This window comes from Brassica oleracea, chromosome C4, assembly GCF_000695525.1.
Source record: "Brassica oleracea var. oleracea cultivar TO1000 chromosome C4, BOL, whole genome shotgun sequence".
Lineage (NCBI taxonomy): Eukaryota > Viridiplantae > Streptophyta > Magnoliopsida > Brassicales > Brassicaceae > Brassica > Brassica oleracea.
In genome coordinates, this window is record NC_027751.1 from 40,060,039 (window position 1) to 40,078,538 (window position 18,500).

Below are 18,500 nucleotides of genomic sequence, written 5' to 3' on the forward strand. Positions count from 1 at the left end.
ACTGGGTCCTAATGCGGCTGCTGTTATAGTGAAGTCTGTATCAGTCGTAACAGCGCCTATATGGAGACCTACTCCAACTTGTGTATCGCTTAGTCAGGCTGTTGGAGTCAAAATTGCATGGCCATCTGAGAAGCTCATCTTGGATGATGGCATTGACATTTCAAACAATGGCAACAACGACGAGTCAGAGGTAAATAAATTCCGTCCTCCAACGTTTGATAATCATTCATTAATGTACTCATGAAATGTGTGAAAATATTTTACATGATTCAGGATGTAGCTGCATCTTTAGAAAATGTTAAAATATTTGATTACTGGAAAATAGAAGAGGAGTTGATAGCTGAGGGTGTCTTGTTGACAACCGAACCTACTCACCTCATCAACCAAATTCCACTGGGACCGAATGCAGTAGTTCTTAGAGTCGAAATGGTTTTTAAACCTAATGCCTATATCTGGAGACCTACACCTGAAATGACAAAGATGGGTGATGCAGTACATGGGACAATAGCGTGGCCTCTAGATAAGATAAGACTACCTGATCAAAATTCGCCTACTGATCAACATTCGCCTACTGAATCAAACAAGATATCCAATCAGGTAAGTTTGTAAATTCTTAGAAGGTGATTAGATATTGAATTGTTAGGTTGCCGGTGTTGATATTGTGGTGAATGTGTTTGTCTTTTTTGGTTTTAGAGTGGTGGTAACAGCACTAGTAGTAGCAACAAAGGTGGCAAACAGAAGGTTGCTCTCTTGGACTGTCATAACTTAGGACAGAGAGTTGCTTTAGGTCGTGTGTTCTCAACTGATCCAGCAGAGAAAGTGCATTTCGTTCCTTTAGGTCCCAATGCTACGAAGGTTTGGGTAGAGGTTTCCGAGTTCGATGGGGCTCGAGTGTGGAGGCCAAACTCTGAAATCGAATTCATGGGTGATGCAGTAGGAAGCACCGTGGCTTGGCCAAATGATAACATTGTGTATCTCTAAGGATTACAATGTTGCTTTAGTGTGAACTTATAATGTAATCTCTAAGGATGTGTGAACAACTATGTAATCTGTTTCAGTTGAATCTATGAAATTTATGTTTATTTATATAAGTTGATGTTTTGTTTCAAAATCCCAGAAAACGAATTTGTGTAAATTTAAAAATATAAATATATAAAAATTAAAAATTAAAATATATAAATATATTAACATTATATATACAGCACAAATGAAACTGCTATAGTAGTACATATATACATTGCACTTTGTTAACTGCTATAGTAGAATTAACTAAAACAAACAGAAAACGCTATTTATAAAATTAGTAATAGCAGTAGAAAGACGCTATTAAATAATATTTAATTACAGAAATAAAAGCGCTATCGTAGCGGAAGAAAAGATAACACAAAGAAATACCGCTATTTAATGTCCTCGACCTATTATGACGGGCGATGATACAACGCTTAACAAACCGTTATCCTATTGTTAGATAGCGTTATTCGTCCGCTATAAAAACGCGTTTTTCTTGTAGTGCATGTTCTGAATGCAAAGCAGAGTGCGAGTCAACTTATGGAGCATTATGTATACAAGAAAACTCCAAATCCGATCGTATATATTGTTGTTGCAAAAAAAGTCCGCCTCCATCATATTATGGTCCCATTGAAGCTCCTTCTTCGTAATAATAATATAAGATTGAATGTGTTCCATTTTGGTTATATCGTATTATATTAAATAAAAATGTCAAAGTTTACATTTAACAAGAATAGAATAAACATCATAAATTCATTTCATCATATATTTCTTCTAATAATGTCACATTCTTAAATCTTATCGTCAAATAACTTTTTATATAAAGTTTTATGTTTCATAATCTAACATGATCACTGTTCAGAGCCGTGCGAAGGTTTAATGGGGCCTGAGGCGAATATAAAAATGGGGCCCCTTTATAAATTTTTTTTTATCATAGTACAATATATATTTGAAAAAAAAATATTAAGACAATAACTTTAAAAAACTAAGACAAAATTTTTCTTCCCTCTTTTTCAATAAACTCTTTAATCAAATTATCATAATCTAGATTCCTAACTAACTCTTTAAAAAAAATCACCACTTTAACAAAACTGATGATAATATAAGAGACACCTGTAGCACAGGATTGAGAACCAAGAAAGAAGACGTGTGTGCTTGCTTGAGAAAGATTGATGTGAACATTGCACGTAGAATACTTAGGAATATATACGAACCAAATATATTAAGTATAACTGCACTTTTTCCTTTTTATTTAGGAGTTTGACATATAAAACATATATTCCTTTTTTCAATTTGGAAAATTGACAATAAAATAAAATACTCATTTTTTTAAAAAGCAATGTAGATAATTGAACTTGTATTGAATAATAAATGACAAACTTAAACCAATATACTACTAATAATTTTTGGAAATTTGGGGCCCTAAAAAAACTATATATTTTGGGGGCCCTAGGCGAAAACCTTTTTGGATATACTTGAAGCACGGCTCTGTCACTGTTCAGTTTACAGCCATGTTAACACTGCGATTGACATTGGCGACTGAAATTTGTTCATAAGTTTCTTCTTCGTTAATTAAATGGAATGGAGAACAGAGACGCGGCAGCATAATAATTGAAGCTTTCCGGTGTTGGGGGTGTCGCTGAAAAAGCGACACATCATCTTTCAGAGGTCGAACCTCATCTCTTAGCTTAATTACGTAGAAAGATTTTTTTTGAGAAAATAGCTTAAGTAGAAGCTATTCTTAAAAATAACCCTAAATTTTATTCCAAACAATTTTTATGAATATCTAAATGATACTCTCTCTGTTTCATATTAAATGTCACTTTAGCTCATTTTTCTTGTTTCACAAAAAGTGTCATTCTACAATATCAATGCAATTTATACAACCTTTCAATTCAAAATTAATTGTAAAATGCATTGATTTTATAAATAAATCGATTTATCTAAAATATTATTGGTTAGATATGTGATATTAATGAAAACACAAATGCATTTTAACGAGTTCCTTAATATACGTGAAAAGTGTCTAAGTGACACTCTTTGTGAAACGGACGGAGTAAAAGTTAACATAATTCAAACAGAAATAAAAACAAAATATTGAAAAAAAGATGTAATAATAATTTATAAGGAAATAGTATAAAACTAAGAAAATATATAAATATATCTTTATCAGTGTATAACTTTGTATATGTACCATCTTATTCTATTTATTTTTATGATAATTTGATTTTTTTCAGGTTTTTAATAAATGGTATAATATAGAATTACATTATCATACGTTATTTCTTTTTGTAACACAGCTCACGCGTATATTGTTAATTAGCTTTAGTTATAAAAAAAGTTATCAGTCAAATTTGATTCGACTCTAATGTTAATTTTTTTTGATCTATATATGGATTATATATCACTAAACACTGAACAACCTACGACAAAAAAAATCAAAGGCTAACTGATACATAATAATATCACCAGAACCCAGAACCCAGACAAAAATAAACGCACAACTAAAATTATACAAGACATAAACCTAATAAAACCAACGAACAAAACAGACTTCACCTAAGTCCAAATCCAACGCCGAAGAAAAATCAAAATATTTGGTTTCTAAGCCGGAAATCTGTTCAATTGGGTTTCTAAGCCAACTAATATTTTGACTACTAGTAAGTTACAGTAAGTCAACATAGTTAGCTTTTAGGCTTTTATCTTTATCGCAGGATTTTAAGGGTTTCTTAAAAGGGGGCCCATAAACAGGACAGAGATCGGTTACAAAAGTTATCAATTAAGGAACGCTATTAGTCCGTTTCTTACACTGTTTGCGGACTCTATTAACACGTGGCGACTCGCGATTGGTTCTCCTTTTTCTTTTTTAATCAGACAAGAAAAAAATAAACTCTTAAAGAATTTCAGGGATAATGATGCTCTTAGCAGACAAAAACATCTACGGAAGAAACATTGTGGTTTTAGTTATCCAAATTTACATGAACTAACTTCTAAATCTTGACAAAAAGTTTGAACTTTGAATAACAATACTCTCAATCATTGTTCTAAATACGCGGTGTTTAGGCGCTATACGGTAGTCTACCGTACTATTTTTATGTTATACAGTGTTTATGCGGATTTATATAATTCGGGCGAATAATAATGTTTATGCGAACATTATGCGGTCTATACGAACGTCTAGACGGACTTTAAGCATTAATATTCAAACAAAAAACTATTAATATTATTATTATATTTTATTAATGTTATTATTTATATTATTTTGACTTATTTTATGTATATGATTGTAGATATTAGTACAATTGTTACAAAATTATTTTAAATTTATCATCTTTATATATTTAAAATGGCTTTAATTTTTATAATTTAAAACTATTTATATATGTTAAACTATATACTTATACATAAAAATTGGATTTAAAATATTTTTATGTTCAATTTTTTTCAAAAATAATATATATATATATATATATATATTAATCTTATACTTATATTTCATGTAAAAGTATATATCCGTATATATCCCGTTTAGACGTCTGTCTATATGGCTAGACGCTATAAAGTCATCTAACGCGTAATGAACGCCTAGCGCGTTTTAGAACAGTGATCTCAATAAACAAGTCAATAGTTGACCTCCAAAAAAGCAAGTCAATAGGAAGATCGAAAAATTAAATAGTTGCAATTTTGGAAAGATACATTTTTACCACGACTATTCAAGATAAAATTGTATGGAAAGAAATTGGTCTCTTGGCTTTTGTTTAACTAATTGTAAATTTTTCTGCCCCGTCAAAAACTATATAAGGAGCACACAAAAACTTCTTCAAAAGTCTTTAAACAACCAAAAATGCATAAACTAATATAATATCTAACGAAAATGATGAATATCAAGAAACTTTCCCATGTTTATGGGACATTGTTCCTTATGATATCAACTATTTTCTTCCTTTTCATCTCACGTAAGTCGTTTTTATACATGTAAATACAAAAACTGAGTTATAGTAATAATAATATACTAGATTAAGATCCGCACCTTGTGCGGAATAAAAATTATATATATAAATTATTTTATGTATTATATGTTCTTACATATTATGAAATAATAAATATATATTGAATAATTTAAATTCAGTAACTATTACATATATAATTAAATTGGTGCGAATGTATAAATCAATTTTATTAATCCAAACAATTTTATAAAATTTTTTTATAGGATATGTAATTAAATTTAAATGATATTAACATACACAGTATATTTTTAATATTAATGTCTATTTTTTTCTTAAATGATGCTTTCTACTCATATTTTTTTTTATCATGTGTATTTTTAATAGCAAAAACTTTAAATTACTGATAACAAAATTTTCATTGTGGGATTAATAACTTTAGTAATTGATAATTTTTAAAAAATTATCAATGTTAGTTCAAAACTTTTATCAAAAAAAATTATTCAAAGTAAATTTTGAAACTAAAATATTTATTTATTCAATATGGTTTATAGTTTAATTTAGAATGATATATATACATATATATTTTAAATCTTTATGATAAATTAAATTAGACTTTTACTTATATGATTTTGTAATCATTTGTATTTTGTCATAACAAAAATTTTAAACCATGGATCGCAAAATTTGAATGTGAGACTTTTAACAGTTTTAGTAATTTATAGTCATTTTTTTAAATTCAAAATATAAAATATACAGAAAAATCTAATTTTTTTATAATATGGTTATGTGATTTTTTAAAATTATTTTAATAGTTTAAAATTAAACAAATTTGATAGAAGATACATTTTTTTTATCAGATCTTTTTTATTCAAAATCATTAATTGTCATATATATTTACATTAGGCAATTCCTAATTTTTATTTAAGGAAATAATAAATGACATTAATAATGAATTTATGGTTAGTTTAATAAAACGTTTATTATATAATTAGATGAACCAACATATTTCTCTAGTAATTCTAAGAATCATCGTAGTGATGACATGTGGCTACAAAAAAAAGTTGTAATGTTTCACAAATAATATATAGGGGATGGTATATGGTTACATTATTGATTAGTGACAGGACAAGTGAGCTCGTCGAGCGATGACGAGAACGATCTATGTAACTTTGTGAATGCATGTTCCGGTTGCAAAGCATTTTGCAAAGCCAAAAATAGTTATGTAAGAGAATGTGTAGATGGAGGTCCCGATCTTCAGATTTGTTGTTGCACCAAAAAGCCTCCCCGTGTAGACGGTGTCGTCATACCTTAATCTCTTGAAACCTTCTTCATAATCGTATTATAGAGAAAATGGTGACAACCATATATGTATAGAGAAAATGGTGACAACAATTTCCGATCAGATTTGGTCAACATATATCTTTATACATTTGACAAAATAAATCAAAGAAATAATTTTTTATAAAAAATAAAAATAAATCAAAGAAATAAAAGTAATTTGATCATATTTCATAGATATAATAATTTTACATGCATAAAAATGAATTGCCATAGAAAATGAGTCAAACCCAATGTTATTTAACTTTAAATATTGCAATAACTTTATAATTTATTTCTTTTTCTTTTTGTGTGCTACCGTTAAATTTATTTCTAAATGCACATTATGAAGTATCTTTTTTTTTTTTTTGTTTAACCAGGCGGGGTTCGGGCCTTCGGCCCTAATCCCCTCCTAGGTCCGGAGCCAGCCTGTGTCTGTACCATTATGGCCCTGGACACCCCTCTCCGTCCGAGATTCGAACTCGTGACCTCTCAGATCGGAGTCTGAAGTGTTACCAGTTGAGCTAGTTCGTCCGGAACCAGCCTGTGTCGGTACCATTAGGAAGTATCTTGACAATCATTTAATGCGTCCAATTCTGGTATGAAAGAGAATATATGGGTGACAACAATTTTACAATACCATCAAGACCGATTGGGGATATTCTCTCATTACCCAACAATTTTCGAGTATCCAAAAAAAAATCTCTCGACAATTACTAGTTACCGTTTCTTAAAAAATCTCTCGACAACAATTTTCGAGTATCCAAAAAAAAATCTCTCGACAATTACTAGTTACCGTTTCTCGAAAAAAAAATCTCTCGACAATTACTAGTTACCGTTTATATAATCCACCATATATATATAATCAATCAGAACACCATAGTATAGCAATTAAGAAATATGCATAGTCGGGATCAATTTTACTCAGTTGTCTAGTCCATTTGTGAAAAAAGAAGGACAACATCCATCTCACGTTTCTTCAAAGAGACGCCAATCTCCACGCCACCAGTTCCATCCCTCCTTGCCGACATAGAAATCTGATTGTTCCCATAAATGGACATAATCTCCGTATTAACGGGTCTTCCCCACCCGAAATCTGACCCGTATATCCAAAACTGGTTAGACCCGCTAACAGATAACACCTGTGTACCCATCTTGAAGTTCTTTTTTCCTTCCTCGTACTGCTCCCATATTGACTCAACCCCTCTTGAACCGCGCAACCTTTGACCGAATCGCTTAGAATCTTGACGCCATTAACGAAACCATCTTCTCCCAAAAACATCTTCGCCTTGTATTCATCTAAAACGATGGATACGACACAGTTTCCAAGGTAGGTCTCAGGAACCGGCGGATCCAACCGGTTTCTGAAATCAGCAACGTACCTAAACCGAACCGGTCGATCTGGTTCGCCTCTACGCGTCTTCACCATGCAGGTCCATACATATGCGAACGTGACTACGAACGTTGACAAGTGAAGATCAGAGTACGTTGACTCGTTCTTGGCTCTCTCTCCTTAAGTTTATCAACGTTCTCTTGACTCAGTTCTAGCGTGATCCGGACAACGTCGTTGAGCTCTTTGAAGGAAGGCAGTTTTATGCTTCTTGCGCTACCTTTTTCAAGATACGACATAAGTTCGAGGATCTTTGGTTCAAGTCCAGCTGGAACGTTGATGATCGAACGATCTAAAAGCGTAGGTAAATGAAAATCTTGCGGTATTATGGTTCCATAGATTATAGCTATAAGCCTAATCTATTTCTGTACTCCACTTTTTATCCGATGAGGTTCTGTTCTCTGGGTAGATTTTTATAAATGAATATATATATTAAAAAATATATATATATGAGCCCATGATTTGTGAAACTTTGCCGCCGTTTGTCCGTCCATGACGGCAGCATGGTGGACGGTGGTTCCGATGGAGAAGCCTTGGTTCGGGAAGAGAGTGATCTGGAGAGACAGGACAGGTGCGGAGTCAGAGGAAACTGGTAACTCGGGCACCAAAGCGCGTAACTCAGTTTCGGGACGCAGCCCTTTGTTGGGATACAAGAGAAATCAGCGCTGGACTCGGCCACGGTGAGAGACACAGTGTCTTGCTGTAGGACAACGATGTGCGGCTTAGGATCTTGTGGGTTCCACTTGAGGTGACCGGAGAGTGGAAGGAAGTGGATGAGGGCGAGGGAAAGGGATCGCTCGAGTTTGGGGAGAATATCGGAGTAGAAGGAGTCGCGAAATGAGTCGGTGAGTCGGTAGAAGGTGACTCGCTCGGTGGGGTTGCGTTTTAGCCACATATGAATATGCTATTGGCAGGTGAATATGCTTTTGGTGGGTACAGCCACTCCATATTATATGTAACCAATAAGAACATCTCATGAACTGCAAAAGGCTAATCCAAGTAACATACATCATTGTATGAGCCCAATAGAGATATATTACACAGAGGGGATTATCATTTATCAATCATCACTATGGTTTATCTGTAAGAAGTTGATTCTTCAGATATCAAACCTATAAATCCAGCATCAAATGCAATGTTCTAAGGAATTTGAAGCAACATCCTTAACAAGTCTTGTTATGTGCTATATTTTTGATATGATCAGAAAAATTGTTCTTATGTACTAGTAGTGAACCTATTAGCTAATAAATTTCAACACAGTTTCATTCAAGTATCAGCAGCAAATACTTGAAACATTTTAATGGGCTTGCATGTCCAATATCTCAGTCTTTTTACACTCTCTAACCATTCACTAATCAGATGCTAGTAGATCGTTTATTCTCGCACTCAGGTATTCTTTTCCATCTTTTGCCTAATACTCAGTTTCAGTTCCTCTATAACATGAAAACCCAGTAACCATTCTTAATGTTTGAATAAATACTAATGATAAATTCCGTTGTAAAGATTGCTATAAATACTAAACTACACTAAGTGTTGTGTCTTTACTAGTGTTCACATGCACACAAACAGATCACATACATTATGCTTGCTAGTACTGATGAAATTGTGATTTTTGTGTTGCTTCTTTGATTTTTCACCTAATGGTGTAATATGAATAAAATAATTATTCTAAGGTTTTCTTACAGAAGCATGAATCCATCTTATTGTTTAATAAGTTACTTGTCTTTCTTTCTATGGTCTGCTACCTGATCTTTTTTTACTTGGATAATTGTTTCAAATCTATGAAATTACCTAGGATGCATAAACATGAATCAATTTCTTGTTCTACAAGTTACTTAGGATTTTGATATGTTCTATTTTTGTTCTGATAACCTATATCTGAGTTTTGCAATTAAATGGTATAGACATGGTTTTAGTTAAAACACAAAAATCCAAAAGGAGAATCCATTTGTCCATTAATTTTAAAAGGAGACTCCATTAGTCCCATACATGATACTAAAAATAACCATTATTATGCATACATCAAATTTTTCAAGGGGAAGGAGCAGGGGAAGAACCACCGGGATTTGGAGACTCACAGAAGCCACGGAGGACGTTGGTTTCCTCAGACGTAAAGCCAAGAGATGTTAACATCGACGGCCAACAATCTCTGGTGATGACGTCCACTGCGTGACAGCAACCGGTGCCCAGTTTGGTCTCCCCGTTGAGGAAGAAGAGAACGATTTCGTTGGTACATGATTTGAGCTCGTAGAGGGCATCCCAACACTCCATTAGTCCTCCTCCGTTAAGCCTCGCCGCTATGTTTGTGGGATCAGCCGTCGCCTCCGGGATTATCCTGCCGGAGATGTTGAGGGCCAGGAGGAGAGCCGTGGTGGCGAAGAGGAAAAAACGTGTGTTATAAGCCATCGTTCGTCTTTAGGGATTTGTGTGTTTGTGGTGATGATTGGGTTATGAGAGTTGTGTTTTTATAGTGTGGTTTGGATAGACTTGAAGGTTACTGGTGATTTAAGAGTACTTAAATGGTAGCTAATATGAGGAATGTGAAAGGGTTAACTTTATATGATTTTACTTGATGTTAGTTATGAGCGTACTTAAAGCAGAGTTACTGAAACGTATATTACATTGGTTCGGTGACTGAGCAAATGGAGACGAAGGGTTAGAGTTATTTTAAAAATGACTATGAACATGTTTATCGCAGATACGATCTCTTAGCGTAATATAAGATACGGTCTCTTAACTTTTAGCTAAAAAAAACTAAGAGACGTCTCTTAAATAAGATATATAATATAAGAGACGTCTCTTAGCTTTTTTTAGTTAAAAGTTAATAGACCGTATCTTATATTACGGTAAGAAATCCAACCTAAGAGACCGATAATAAACATGCTCTAATAGCTCTTGCAGAGATAACTACGAAAAATAATATTATTTAGATCTAAATCGTCACCAAAGTGGCTGTAGTTTATTCGTAAGAATTCCACATTGTGGTTGAGACCTAGGCTCCAATCCCAGCAGCCACAAACTTTTTTCCTTTTTCTGTTTGGGTTTAAAACTTGTGGGCTTTCTGTTCCCTAGACTTTTAGCCGGCCTTTATAGCCTAGATACCCATCATCAGGTCCGTCATACATTCACATTTATGAAATTCGTTTTGGAATATGATGATAATAAATGACAGCGTCGTAAATCCTATCCACAAAAATCAGACCCAATCGATTTTAGTTTTAGAGAAATGATTCAAAGAGAGCGTAATTTGATATTGGGTAATGGGTGACATCTGAATCTGATACAAAAAAACTCAAATCAATATTTTAAAAATCAAAACCAACTGAATTTATTAACATATTTCTCGAATTTTGGGTAATTTGCATTTCTTCCAATATGTTGGAAAGTAAATATTTTTATGTCATAATTAATAGAATATTTATGGATAGTTTTAGATAAATTGATGTTGTTTTATAGAAGAACTAGGTATTTTACACTAAAATATTTTTTGATATTTTAAATTGTTCATCAAAATAATATTTTGATATTGATTAAATCTAAACCGAATCAAATTTAGAAAAATGTTAAGCCAAACCAATCTAAAATAAAAAATATCTAAAAAAAATTCATAAACCGAATCATAAGATTTAGAAACTTGATCCAAAACCACGCTAAAATATGAACGTTTACCCATTTTTAGTTTAGAGTATCTTAATTTCATTCCATTTATTATTTAAGATGAAGTGTAGAACAATTTATTTTTCAATATTATTTTATTTTATATTTTGTGATAGAGTAAAAATGCATTTACTCTATAAATTGAATAATATATTATTTTTATTGATTATTTTATTTTTTAGTTTAAATGGAAATTTTATAAATAGAATAATAAATTTATTTTTATTAATTATTTTATTTTTATTTTAAAATGGAATACGATTAAAGTAAAACTCAACTCCATTTATTCATTACTTCGTTTTGAGAGAAAAATGAAATAATATGATTTTAAGAAATTACTCTATTTTGCAAATTGCACAAATATTATGTTCAACGTATGACATCGCAACATGTGGATGTGCAGCTAGGGACCCACACTTAAGTGACTACTTCATATTTGGAATCAGAATGGCATACGTGGAATCCACCAAAATCTTGTAATAGAAGTCAAATGCATCTATTGCTCTAAGCTAAAAGCCCTCTTCCAAAATGTGCTAGGCGGTAGTCGGACGACAACTCCAAGCATAGCGAGTTACTAAAAAATCGGAGAGTATTCAGGAATTACGTAGAGCCTAGTTTTAAATACAATTTAATATATTTATAATATATTAGCTAATTTTAAATATGATGACACAAGTTCTTGGACATAATTATATAATTTTTATATATAATTTTAAACCGATTCTTTTTTTATTCGTCGAATATTTAGATTATTGTGTATTTGATACGAAAAAATCTATAAATGTAGTATGTATGTGTTTGTTTCGGGTTTGATAGCTAATTGTAATTTTTTAGTAATAAATAATTACACAAAATCTGTTAATAATGAGTAAAAAATAATCAACCGTGTTTCAACTTTACACGAACGAAAAAAAAAAAACTTAGACGGGTTATGCTGGAATTAGGCGGTCAACGCGAGAATTAGGCGGTCCAACGCGAGTCAACGCTTAGCAACACCGATTTGGACATATTCGCAGCGGTCAACTTCCGCACAGCGCCTAGACGGCTTGGCGGCCGCGTTTTCGAACATGGGCTAGAAGTAAACCTCATTGAGAAGTAACATATGAAGATAGAACAGCTGTTGGATCAACGTGACAAAACCTAGTGTGGAGAAGAGTCATTTACACCCTAAGGCAGTTTACAAGTTTTATTAACACTTTAAGACAGTTTGTTCTACTAGGGTAGTTTGTTGGTGGTCAAAGACACCAATACCCCCAAACAAAAATCAAACATTTTGTTACCTCTCTTTTCCTTTTTCTTCTGGTCACGTGGGTTTAGTGTTTCATTAATTTGAAAAGTGAAAATGTATTGTTTTATTTAATTGTTTTTAATCTGAACCACAAATAGAAAGTAATTTTATCTTTGTCTGAATTGAACCAACAAACGTAAAGGTGCGGTGGTGAAAGAAATTGATATGGCTCCGGAAGCGGCAAAAAATCCATATAAGGAAAAGGTATTATAGTTATATATCATCATTTCCGCCGTGTTTCTACTACTTCAACTAATTTCTACCATGAATCTCAAAATATTGTCTTGTCCGATTCAGACACAAATTTCACGGCGACGTGACCTCGCCTCTCGCCATTGCGGCTCCATCAAGAGTAACTCGAGAGCATCCATGGAGACTTTTTGCAGTTTTGCATATTTGGTCCTTTAGATTTTATAAATTTAGTTATTGATCCCACATTTTTTAATTAATTAAATGTCTACTCGATTTAACATCTTAGCACAACAACCCATATTAATGAAACTGAATGAACTAAAATCAAATGCTAAAATCGTTAAAATTAGTAGATATGAATAATATACAAAATCATGTGTACTATTGTTAATGACATCATCTTTATTTTGACTTGAGCTAATTTGTTATCTATTTTTGCATTTTGATTAAGAAACCGTCAATCCACCTATACGTGTACAATTTCACCATATCAATCCACCTATATGTGTACAATTTCACATATCACATACAAAAAATATTTTTTGGATTTATCTTTGATGTACATGTGTACGCGTAACATTATGTACACAACAAAGTGTACACAAATAACAATGCTTTCTACAAGAAAATTTACCAATGTGCACTCTAGCCCAAAACCATGTGTATACTTACTGGCATATACACCATTTTCTGTTGGACTTGATTTTTTCTTTTATCTGTTTGGCATTTTGATTAAACAACTATCAGTCCACCTATACGTGTACAACTTCATCACAAAAATCTGATGTACATTTGTACACGTAACATGGTGTACACAACTAAATTGTACACAAACAACACCAGAAAATTTGTCTAGATTGTACAAAACTAAATTGTTCATTAAAACTGGTGCATTTCTTTACTATATTTTTTTGGTAGTTTTCATTTCTTAGAACTTTCTGCGTAGAATGCTTAATAATACAATCCAACGTTACAAATAGAATACACCATTTTTAGTTGGACTTGATCTATTATGTTATCTATTTGTTATTTTGATTAAACAACTATCAGTCCACCTATATGTGTACAACTTCACCACAAACCTTTGATGTACACATGTACACGTCACATGGTGTAACATTTAAATTGTACAGAAGAAACAATTTTTCTACATGGAAACATGTCCTCATATGGAAACAGATCTTTGGTGCGAGGTTTGCGGGAATTATTTTCACATTCTCACGAGGTTATGCTTGTGGATGCGATGATTCATGTACACATGTAAATTTTAGGATGTATAGTCTACAAAAGAATTTAGAGAAAGAGTGAATTATTGATATCTCAATATTTTAATGATTTTTACAATGAAAGATGAAGAACTATTCTCACAATTATGAAGAAGAACCGTAATGAACAGTCAAGAATTTGAGGGGATGTTTGCACAACTAAAAAGTATAGGGTTAAAAACTAAATTATTCAAAACTTAAAGGATCAAACATGTGAAAAATCCAAAATTGGAAATTGAGGTTCTCGAGCCCATCGTTGAGCGGGTCAGAGTTCGAAGAAGGTCTCAAGGTGGGTGACGATCTGAAATCACGGAGGAGCACAGCGGTTATGCTGAATCGAGACGACGATGAGGATCTTGAACGGTGATGCCATGACGGAGAAGACACGGTCGAAGGAACATCATCAAATATATAAACGCCGTGACAAAAGAGCATCATCGGAGAAATCACAAACGCGGCGACGGAGGAGGTTTAATTTAAGAGATATTATTTAAAGTGGGTTTAATTGAAATTTCGATTGTTGAGCTGTTGAACTTTAACAACGAAGGAATCTGCAAAACAGAGAGTGAGAAGTAAAGATGTTGCGTGGTGGAAGAAAAGAGAGAGATAATTTTACGTTGAAATTGTTGGAGAACAAGATAAGAAAAGAGAAAAAAAAATTGATTTGTGGCCACATAAATTAATTCTCTTATTTTAGTTGAGTTTCAATTAGAAATAATAGAAAAGAGTATTCATGGATTTTCATACGTTAGGAACAAGAGAGAAAATGTTGAAATGAGAGAAAAATGTCTTGATAGCAGAAAGCCAGAAACTGTCTTATAGTGAAATAATAAACTTAAACCTGTCTCTCAGCGTAATTATTCGGTGCGGAGAATAACTTCCGATCCTATTCTTACAGATATGATACACACGGTTGCACGAGATCATCACCCTCTTAAACTAAAAATTAAATAATTTCAGAAGACACGTTCCTCTTCTTACCAAACCGACTTTGTAGTTTCTTCTTCTTTTCCATTGCACAAAACGAAAAAAACGACAAGATATTTTTTAAAAAATAAATAAAATAACTATCGACTCGCTATTTATTTCTTGTTTATTTCGTCTCAGATTAATTAATTTCCGAATATGAACGATCCAATGGGAGAAACTGGATTTTCTGGAGAATCGGCGGAGATGGTCTTCTCCGAGACGGAGATGGCGGCGGCAGAACTGCTTATGCAGCTGAGCGAGGAAGAAACGGTGAGCTGTAGCAGCAGCAACGTCGGAGAAAGTGGAGGAGGTGGCAAGAGAAGACACGAAGATGTTTGCTCGAGAATCGGAAACGACGGCGTAAAAGGCAATTGTAATCTTGGCCGGAAGATGAAGAAGATGAAGGAAAAAAAGTTTCGATCTCTCGAGAGTATTTACATGGCAACGAAGGAGATTAGGGCTTAATTAATGGAAGAAAGGGGATGGAATAATTACATGTTAATCGTTTTCAATAACCTGTGTCAATGGTTTTTGTGGCGCTTAATCTAACGTTGGAGCTTGAGGACGTGTGATAATAGTTTTTGAAGATTTTGAGATGAAAATTGTAAAATATATATATATATTCTCACACATTAAAAATAAAATAAAAAACTTTTAATTGAAAGTATTTTAAAAAAAACAGTATTTTCTACCGTTCTAAGAATACTGTTTTAAAATATTTTGTTTTACGATTGTAAAACAATTTTTTAAAAAATAAATAAATTTTCTTTTGGATTATTTTGTTAAATTTGTTCGCTACTAATTTCGATGAAGCTACGTGATAAATTGGAACGGCAAAACGCGAACTTGAACAATCCAAAACTATAAACGAAATACCAATTATAAATCTAAACACAATATATAGTATAGAACCCCAAGAAAAGCTCGACATAAAACTAAAGACATAAGAAAACCGATGAAGTTAGGAATCGATCCAAGAGCTGAGATCAAGTGAGGTCTTGGTTTAAGAAAGTGACCGCGACATAAAACCACAAGTTTTAGAGAAGTGGGTGCATTCATATACAACTGTTGAGAGGCTGCCTGCAAGACATGAATTATTCATGACATAGATAAGTTATACTGGACGTTACACACCAGTTCGTATGGTCAAGGCAGGAACACGCTTACTTTGTTAACGGCTGATGGTTTGTGTTGTCAAGGACAAGAAACGCTTACTTCGTTAATGGATTGAGGGTGTGCTCATTAACTGAAAACCTTGAGGTCAAGATCTTACAAACAGGGAAGATTTGTTCTAGGAAATAGATGTCACGTCAAAGGAGTTCGTTACTCAGGAAATGAGTTTTAAAAAGAATTGTCAAGCAGATGTTTATTTTATCTAACAAATTTGGTAAAGTTCTTTAGATGTTTATTTTATCTAACAAATTTGGTAAAGTTCTTTAGCTTCTTTGTATTCTATCTTATATCCTCTGTATTTTCTGAGAATTGAGCTTATCTTTGTCTAAAAATCTATTCTCTTCTTATAGACTGAGCATAGCCCCCGTGCAAGCGCGGAGCCGAATACATTGTTAATGTGTCGTTTGTTATTTGCAAGGTATTTTTTTTTAATTTTTTTTGTTTTCTAATATTGTCTATATTGTTTATGAAAGGAATTTGGAGGTGAGACATCTTATTGATTAGATTGATATAAGAATGATGATCTAACTCATAGGTGTTGTTATTTTTATATTTTATCTTAGTAATGATTTGATAGACCATTAGGTTATTAGCGTTTGATGTTTAAAAGCTGAGCTTTCGGGCGCTGTAGTGATTTTTTTTTTTCATGGATTGTTTGTGATTACTAAGTTAGTTCTTGGTATATTAATCAAATGGTGTGAGGAAAAAGAAACCTTAAGGTATAACAATAGGACGTTTGAGCTTCAGAAATTGTATTATTTCTATTGTTCAGATTTTTTTTTTTGTTAACACTATTGTTTACACTTATGTACGGGTGATTTTGAAGAATTATAATAGAACTAGGCCCGCCCTACGGACGGGTGAGTTTACACTGAAATATTTTATATTAAAATATATTTTAATTTTATAAAAATTTGAAAATTTATTTTACATTCAAAATAATAAATATAATATGTTTTTATTCTTAAATTGTAAATTTTATTAATTTTTTCTTGTTTAAGTTGAAATAACCACTAACATTGATTTTTGTTAGAGAACACAAATTTTTCAAATTAAAAATATGGAAAATGTAATGATTTATAATTTTCCTATATGATTTCTATTTCAATTTGATATAGTTAAAGAAAATTTAAAGTATAAATAACTAATATTTCTTTTATTTCTAAGAGTATCAGATTTTAATATTATTGCAGTATCTAATTTTCTCACGATAATAAATTAATACACCCACCTCCAAACAAAATCAACTGAAAATCAAATGTAATGTGATAAAATTATAAAATTAATATTTAATAGTGTCAATAATGTCATAAATAATAATTAGTATATATTATGTTACACCAAATGATGTTTTATGATATATGTTTCTTTCAGTATATATTAGATTTTTAATTAATGAAATTTTATTTAATTTTAAGTGTTTTACTAATATGTTTTGTAAATTATTTTAGCATTTAATGAATTTATTTTATAAAAAGTATTTCTTGGAAATTTTGCTCATGCTATTTTAAAATATTTGGTGTTAGAAATTAATAAAATATTTCAGTTCTAGCAGAATTTTATTTGAGTTTCATACCCTATCATATCAAATAATTTACTTCTTATAATTTAGAGTGACCCAAACGTAATTTAACCAAAATAACTTAAATATGGCGTAACCATTAATACTCTGAAAATTAAAATGAACCAAACTGTGTATAAATGTTTTCTGAAATTTTTTTTTCTCTTTAAAGACTAAAACCAAAAGAATTAAAGAAATCCTTTAATCTTTTCAGCGTAAGCTGTATTGAATGAATGTATATAATTCCTATGTAATCAAATATCTCATTCTCAGTTTGTTTTTATATCTAAAATATATGTACTTATAAGTATTAGCGCGGGAATATTATTTGTGTTTTGAATAAGATTTAACGTTTGTTTATCTTTTTGTACATATTTTCTATCAAATATTTTGTTTTGTTGTAAAAAGTTTGATCTTAATTGCGTATTTGTGATTATTGAGTGTGATCACTACAAGAAAACAGCAAGGATACTGAGGGAAAAAATCGTCGGAATAACGTTATTCCGACGACATACCGACGAAACAAGTCCTCGGAAATAATTCCTCGGAATTTCTTCATTCCTAGGAAATCCCTCGGAATTTTCCGACGGAATTCCGAGGAAACAAATTTTCGAGGATCAATAGTTTGTCGAAAATCTCCTCAGAATATATTGAGGGAGAACTTCGTCGGGATATTTCCTCGGAAGTTCATCGATCGATGCGTTTTTGGACATATATCCATCGATCGATC

At 32.1% G+C, this 18,500-nt stretch overlaps 3 protein-coding genes across 3 annotated transcripts; 1 reads left to right on the forward strand and 2 right to left on the reverse strand.

Moving 5' to 3' along the window:
• Positions 1–7,199: 7,199 nt before the first annotated feature.
• LOC106340462 (BAHD acyltransferase At3g29680-like) lies at positions 7,200–8,936 on the reverse strand. The gene is given in 6 exon segments (XM_013779342.1): positions 7,200–7,231; positions 7,234–7,489; positions 7,492–7,785; positions 7,788–8,010; positions 8,113–8,311; positions 8,314–8,936. Coding segments are annotated over 6 exon segments (1,251 nt in total). The 5' UTR covers positions 8,561–8,936.
• A 724-nt stretch (positions 8,937–9,660) lies between these two features.
• LOC106341368 (egg cell-secreted protein 1.2-like) lies at positions 9,661–10,298 on the reverse strand. The gene has a single exon (XM_013780147.1). The coding sequence runs from the start codon at positions 10,069–10,071 to the stop codon at positions 9,697–9,699; it is 375 nt and encodes a 124-aa protein (XP_013635601.1). The 5' UTR covers positions 10,072–10,298; the 3' UTR covers positions 9,661–9,696.
• Positions 10,299–14,966: 4,668 nt separating this feature from the next.
• Positions 14,967–15,617, forward strand: LOC106341031. The gene has a single exon (XM_013779849.1). The coding sequence runs from the start codon at positions 15,193–15,195 to the stop codon at positions 15,499–15,501; it is 309 nt and encodes a 102-aa protein (XP_013635303.1). The 5' UTR covers positions 14,967–15,192; the 3' UTR covers positions 15,502–15,617.
• The last annotated feature ends 2,883 nt before the right edge of the window (positions 15,618–18,500 follow it).

What these genes read in the sequence shown, in the direction of transcription:
- LOC106341368 (XM_013780147.1), bottom strand. Translation starts at nt 10,071, where the DNA reads ATGGCTTATAACACACGTTTTTTCCTCTTCGCCACCACGGCTCTCCTC.
- LOC106341031 (XM_013779849.1), top strand. Translation starts at nt 15,193, where the DNA reads ATGAACGATCCAATGGGAGAAACTGGATTTTCTGGAGAATCGGCGGAG.